The sequence below is a fragment of the Salmo trutta genome, chromosome 29 (genome assembly GCF_901001165.1).
Source record: "Salmo trutta chromosome 29, fSalTru1.1, whole genome shotgun sequence".
Taxonomy (NCBI): domain Eukaryota; kingdom Metazoa; phylum Chordata; class Actinopteri; order Salmoniformes; family Salmonidae; genus Salmo; species Salmo trutta.
This window is the reverse complement of record NC_042985.1, coordinates 3,847,544-3,855,040: the sequence shown is the minus strand read 5'-3', so window position 1 is coordinate 3,855,040 and position 7,497 is coordinate 3,847,544. Positions and strand designations below refer to the sequence as shown.

The window sequence follows — 7,497 nt, the reverse complement described above, 5'->3', positions numbered from 1 at the left end:
TGTGTGTCGGAGCTGTCCTGTCCTCCATAACAGCATCTGTTCCTCAGCCTGTGATGACAAACACCGTCTGAAAGATCAAACGATCTGCTGACAAAACGCCCAAAGACGAGACTCTCTGCAGAGAAAAGTGGATAGGAAAAAAACACATTCAGGACTCTACCAGTAGGAGGATCTATCATGAACAGTTCAGGACTCTACCAGTGAGCAGATCTATCATGAACAGTTCAGGACTCTACCAGTAGGAGGATCTATCATGAACAGTTCAGGACTCTACCAGTGAGCATATCTATCATGAACAGTTCAGGACTCTACCAGTGAGCAGATCTATCATGAACAGTTCAGGACTCTACCAGTAGAAGGATCTATCATGAACAGTTCAGGACTCTACCAGTGAGCAGATCTATCATGAACAGTTCAGGACTCTACCAGTAGGAGGATCTATCATGAACAGTTCAGGACTCTACCAGTAGGAGGATCTATCATGAACAGTTCAGGACTCTACCAGTAGGAGGATCTATCATGAACAGTTCAGGACTCTACCAGTAGGAGGATCTATCATGAACAGTTCAGGACTCTACCAGTAGGAGGATCTATCATGAACAGTTCAGGACTCTACCAGTAGGAGGATCTATCATGAACAGTTCAGAACTCTACCAGTGAGCAGATCTATCATGAACAGTTCAGGACTCTACCAGTAGGAGGATCTATCATGAACAGTTCAGGACTCTACCAGTGAGCAGATCTATCATGAACAGTTCAGGACTCTACCAGTGAGCAGATCTATCATGAACAGTTCAGGACTCTACCAGTGAGCAGATCTATCATGAACAGTTCAGGACTCTACCAGTGAGCAGATCTATCATGAACAGTTCAGGACTCTACTATCAGACTGATCTATCATGAACAGTTGGAGTAGCTGCCTCCATGTTTGCCCTTCTCTGTTGTTTGTCTCTTTGATACTGCATGTCCTTAGTTGAGACACCACTGTGAAAGTGACCTTTTCAGCTCCCTCTCTCCTCCGACAGTTCCACTCGTTTCCTGGTGATTCAGTCCTGTAACATTCCCTGGAGTATCGATGCTCCTCAACCTTGATGCTTACTGTGAGCTAAGTGGACAACAACCCCCACTCACCAACCCCCCAACAGAACCCCCACTAACCAACCCCCCAACAGAACCCCCACTCACCAACCCCACAACAGAACCCCCACTCACCAACCCCCCAACAGAACCCCCACTCACCAACAGAACCCCCACTCACCAACCACCCAACAGAACCCCCACTCACCAACTACCCAACAGAACCCCCACTCACCAACTACCCAACAGAACCCCCACTTACCAACCACCCAACAGAACCCCACTGACCAACCACCCAACAGAACCCCCACTCACCAACCACCCAACAGAACCCCCACTCACCAACCCCCCAACAGAACCCCCACTCACCAACTACCCAACAGAACCCCCACTCTCCAACCACCCAACAAAACCCCCACTCACCAACTACCCAACAGAACCCCCACTCACCAACCCCCCAACAGAACCCCCACTCACCAACCCCCCAACAGAACTCCCACTCACCAACAGAACCCCCACTTACCAACAGAACCCCCACTCACCAACCCTCCAACAGAACCCCCACTCACCAACAGAACCCCCACTCACCAATCTCCCAACAGAAGCCCCACTCACCAACCCTCCAACAGAACCCCCACTCACCAACCACCCAACAGAACCCCTACTCACCAACCACCCAACAGAACCCCACTCACCAATCCCCCGACATAGAGAGAAAGCTGTGTCTCTAAAAGCATGCATGTTGGATTTCGAGGCTGTTTGATGCATTTACACTCAACGGGGTTGCTGAATATGGGACCACTTTTCCCTGTTCAGCGAATCCTATCAAGGTATAGCAACCACCAGGGTCACTGAGTTTCTCTGGGCACTCAGTTGGATTGGATAATGCTAGATTGTCATTCGGATCCAACTTTTTCTTTCTCTGAATGACATGAGTCCTTTGACCCAGCAAAGTCAGCTGTAACCAGCATCTCATCAGAAGTGATTTGAGGAACCTGCCGTGTGTGTCTGTGTCTGTGTCTGTGTCTGTGTCTGTGTCTGTGTCTGTGTCTGTGTCTGTGTCTGTGTCTGTGTCTGTGTCTGTGTGCGTGAGTGCGTGAGTGCGTGTGTCTGTGTGTGTGTGTGTGTGTGTCTGAGTGCGTGTGCGTGTGTGTGTGTGTCTGAGTGTGTGTATGTGTCTGTGTGTCTGTCTTTCCTCCCCTCTCTACAATAGCGTTAACCCTGAGAGTGGGTTTCCAATTTGCCACAGAGTCTATTAACAGTCCATTTCAGTTACCATTGGCCTAATGGATGTTGACATCAAATCTACTCTACTTGTAAATCTGGGGAGCAGATGGTCAGATGAGGTGAAACGTACGGTAGCTATTCCAAAGGATCCCGTTTTAGATTCTGTTCACTGGTGTGATGCCCATGCCCTGTAGATGCTCACCTACATCTCAGGAAGTTAGTGGAGTGGGTTGGAAAATCGTGACTGAAATAGCAAAGGCCCCAATAACACCCGGAGTGTGTACTGAACACGAAGTTGACCCTTCAACCGTGACCTCTAAAACACCCAAAATTGCTGTAACCCTTCATATGTGACCTCTAAAACACCCAGAATTGCTGTAACCCTTCATCTGTGACCTCTAAAACACCCAGAATTGCTGTAACCCTTAATCTGTGACCACTAAAACACCCAGACATTACCGTGCGGAAGCCGTTTCGCTATCGTAAATGTAGTGCTCAACGTGTACATCCGTTCACAACGCCTTAGACCCACTCCAATCTGTTAAAATATCACTTATTACACACCTTTTTCAGTGTTTTAACACTTCTTATGTCTCAACACTGAAGTGTTGCGTAATCCTTTTTTCTGTGACATTATATTTTTGGGGTGAAAGGGGTTCACCATGCAGCATGTGATTGGCCGTCCCCTGGATAGTGCAGTGTTGATTAGGGTTCACCATGCAGCATGTGATTGGCCGTCCCCTGGATAGTGCAGGGTTGATTAGGGTTCACCATGCAACATGTGATTGGCCATCCCCTGGATAGTGCAGGGTTGATTAGGGTTCACCATGCAGCATGTGATTGGCCGTCCCCTGGATAGTGCAGGGTTGATTAGGGTTCACCATGCAGCATGTGATTGGCCGTCCCCTGGATAGTGCAATGATGACAGTATTTATCTAAAGGCTCACTACGTCTATGGGATTCATTTGTATAATTCATTTGTTCAGAGAAGGACGAAAGACTACCATGTCCTTGTTCAATTATTATCTGAATAGTATTTATTACAAATGTTTTGAATGTCAGTCTGAGAGGATTAAAAGAGAACCTCCATTTACCTTGGTTTAGAAATACATGGTAGTTCTATAAAGAACAAGAACAGACAAATATACATTTTCAAAAGGAATGTCACAAGGGTACTTACAGTATTCTGAGAAAGTATTCTGAGAAAGCAAAAGAAAAATACTTCTCATCTCTGATGATGAAATTACCATATAGGTACACTACATGACCAAAGGTATGTGGACACCTGCTCGATGAACATCTCCTTCCAAAATCATGGGGATTAATATGGGGTTTGTCCCCCCTTTGCTGCTCTAACAGCCTCCACTCTTCTGGGAAGGCTTTCCACTGGATGTTGGAACATTGCCGCAAGGACTTGCTTCCATTAAAACTCAAGAGCATTAGTGAGATCGGGCACTGATTATGGGCGATTAGGCCTGGCTCACAGTCGGCGTTCCAATTCATCCCAAAGGTGTTCGATGGGGTTGAGGTCAGGGCTCTGTGCAGGCCAGTCAGGTTTTTCCACAAAGATCTCAACAAACCATTTCTGTATGGAACTCGTTTTATGCATGATGAAACAGGAGAGGGCCTTCCCCAAACTCTTTCCACAAAGTTGGAAGCACAGAATCGTCTAGAATGTCATTGTATGCTGTAGCATTAAAATGTCCCTTCACTGGAACTAAGGGGCCCGAACCATGAAAAACTGCCCCAGACCATTATTCCTCCTCCTTCAAACTTTACAGTTGGCACTATGCATTCGGGCCGGTAGCATTCTCCTGGCATGCAGAGACCAATGGCGGCGAGCTTTACACCACTCCAGCCGACACTTCACATTACGCATGGTGATCCTAGGCTTGCGTGCGGCTGCTTGGCTATGAAAACCCATCTCATGTAGCTTCCGACGAACAGTTCTTGTGGTGACGTTGCTTAGAGATGAAGTTTGGAATTCGGTAGTAAGTGTTGCAACCGAGGACAGAAAATGTTGTGTGGCCTACCACTTTACGGCTGAGCCGTTGTTGCTCCTAGATGTTTCCACTTCACAATGAAATAGCCAAATCCACTCATTTTAAGGGGTGTCCACATATTTTATTATATATAGTGTATACTAATAATGGTCTGTCTACATGGTTATTACATACTCAGACTGGTGGTCTGTCTACATGGTTATCATATACTCAGACTGGTGGTCTGTCTACATGGTTATTATATACTCAGACTGGTGGTCTGTCTACATGGTTATTACATACTCAGATGGGTGGTCTGTCTACATGGTTATTACATACTCAGATGGGTGGTCTATCTGTACTGTCTGTCAGCATGGTGTACTATCTCTGTACCTTTGCACTGTCTAACAGCATGGTTTACTATCTCTGTACCTCAGTACACCATGCTGTCAGACAGTACAGAGGTACAGAGATTGTACTGTCTGACAGCATGGTGTACTATCTCTGTACCTCTGTACTGTCTGACAGCATGGTGTACTATCTTTGTACCTCTGTACTGTCTGACAGCATGGTGTACTATCTTTGTACCTCTGTGCTGTCTGACAGCATGGTGTACTATCTTTGTACCTCTGTGCTGTCTGACAGCATGGTGTACTATCTTTGTACCTCTGTGCTGTCTGACAGCATGGTGTACTATCTTTGTACCTCTGTGCTGTCTGACAGCATGGTGTACTATCTTTGTACCTCTGTGCTGTCTGACAGCATGGTGTACTATCTTTGTACCTCTGTGCTGTCTGACAGCATGGTGTACTATCTTTGTACCTCTGTGCTGTCTGACAGCATGGTGTACTATCTTTGTACCTCTGTGCTGTCTAACAGCATGGTGTACTATCTCTGTACCTCTGTACTGTCTGACAGCATGGTTTACTATCTCTGTACTGTCTGACAGCATGGTTTACTATCTCTGTACTGTCTGACAGCATGGTGTACTATCTCTGTACCTCTGTACTGTCTAACAGCATGGTGTACTCTCTCTGTACTGTCTAACAGCATGGTGGACTATCTCTGTACCTCTGTACTGTCTGACAGCATGGTTTACTATCTCTGTACTGTCTAACAGCATGGTGTACTATCTCTGTACCTCTGTACTGTCTAACAGCATGGTGTACTCTCTCTGTACTGTCTAACAGCATGGTGGACTATCTCTGTACCTCTGTACTGTCTGACAGCATGGTTTACTATCTCTGTACTGTCTAACAGCATGGTGTACTATCTCTGTACCTCTACTGTCTAACAGCATGGTGTACTATCTCTGTACCTCTGTACTGTCTAACAGCATGGTGTACTATCTCTGTACCTCTGTACTGTCTAACAGCATGGTGTACTATCTCTGTACCTCTGTACTGTCTGACAGTATTGTGTACTATCTCTGTACTGTCTACTTCTGTAAAGCATGTTGTAATTATATGTACTAAGCGCTGTCCAGCTCAGACAGTGGTGTTAATGGGAGCCCAAGTTCAACTTTGCTCCCGAGTGGCGCAGTGGTCTAAGACACTGCATCTCAGTGCAAGAGGTGTCACTGCAGTACCTGGTTCGAATCCAGGCTGCATCCCATCCGGCTGTGTTTGGGATTCCCATAGAGTGGTGCACAGTTGGCCCAGCACTGTCTGGGTTTGGCTGGGGTAGGCACTCATTTTAAATAAGTTTGTTTTTAACCGACTTACTTAGTTCAATAAAAAATGGTAACAAGTATTAAACCCTTTGGTGAAGACACTGAAGGTTTTTACCAGGTAGATTGTCTTTGATGGCTTGTTGCCTCTGTGCTGTATGTCTAATAAGGATGTTTCTTTCTGATTACAAACCACAGCAATATGTTAATTGGTGTAGTGATCACTTTTGTGTGGGTTATTTTTATTATGTAATTTTTTTTAAATCACTTCCATCTTTTCAAGCTGTAAAAAGCATCAATTTCATTAGGCTTTTATCAACGACCAATACCTCTGTCCACAGATGAGGAATTTCATTTCTAGTCTATCACCATGACAACTGTCTTTCAGCCAGGAGTTTATTCAGCACTCTAAACTGTCTCTGGGCAGCTCAGTATATGTTTACCATTTGGCTGATTTTGACCAAATGAAACTACTGAAAAGGCTGTCTATTAGTACACAGACCCAGTCACCGATCAGGAAATTAAAAAAAACTGATTATGAGTAACATTCACCCTGAATTTTCTAATTAGATATGCCAATATTTCATGAACAAGATTTCATTTCGATTTGGGTCAGTCTCATTCAACCTATCCCATTCAACGTTGCATTCATTCTGTGGATTCTGAAGTTGATTGTGGTCCATTGTAATACATTTCCTGCATTCACCAACGTTATTTAAAATACATTTATTTAATCTAACTCTATGAATAAGGAGTAATATAAAATACAAGCTAATAAATCTGGTGGAAGGTAGCCTAGGAGTTAAGAGCGTTGGACCAGAAACCAAAAGGTTGCTGGTTTGTATCCCAGAGCCGACTGGGTGAAAACAGAATTCTATAGATGTGCCCTTGAGCAAGGCACTTAACCCTAATTGCTCCTGTAAGTCACTCTGGATAAGAGTGCCTGTTAAATGACAAAAACAGAAAATGATGTAAAAGTCCACAGACAGAAGCTTTGAAACTCATGTGGGGCCAGACAGTCTACATCCCTGTACAAGGAACATCACAGCTGTAACGGGTGTCGTAAGGATTAGACCAAGGTGCAGCGGGAACATGTATACTCATCTTCTTTATTAAATCAAAAGAGGGAAAAAAACAAACAAATCACGTATACAAACCAAAGAATGCCACTAAACAGTCCTGTCAGGTGCACAGACACAAAACAGCAGATAACTACCCACAAATCCCATAGAAAAAACACCCCTCTTAAATAAGACCTTCAATTAGAAGCAACGAGGAGCAGCTGCTTCCAATTGAAGGTCAACCCCATCAACTAAACATAGAAATAGAAAGACTAGACTGAACATAGAAAAACACTAACCTAGAACATAGACCAAAAACCCCGGAACACTCTAAACAAATACCCCTCTTACATAATAACATAGCCCAACAAACCCCAAACCACATAAAACAAACACCCCCTGCCACGTCCTGACCAAACTACAATAACAAAATACCCCTTTACTGATCAGGACGTGACAACAGCAAAACACTAAAGACAAA

At 44.7% G+C, this 7,497-nt stretch overlaps 1 protein-coding gene across 1 annotated transcript; it reads left to right on the top strand.

Moving 5' to 3' along the window:
• The first annotated feature begins 1,075 nt into the window (after positions 1-1,075).
• On the top strand, positions 1,076-1,840 carry LOC115167436 (repetitive proline-rich cell wall protein 2-like). The gene has a single exon (XM_029721850.1). The coding sequence runs from the start codon at positions 1,076-1,078 to the stop codon at positions 1,838-1,840; it is 765 nt and encodes a 254-aa protein (XP_029577710.1).
• Positions 1,841-7,497: the final 5,657 nt, after the last annotated feature.

Coding starts and splice junctions, on each gene's coding strand:
- LOC115167436 (XM_029721850.1), top strand. CDS start 1,076: ATGCTCCTCAACCTTGATGCTTACTGTGAGCTAAGTGGACAACAACCC.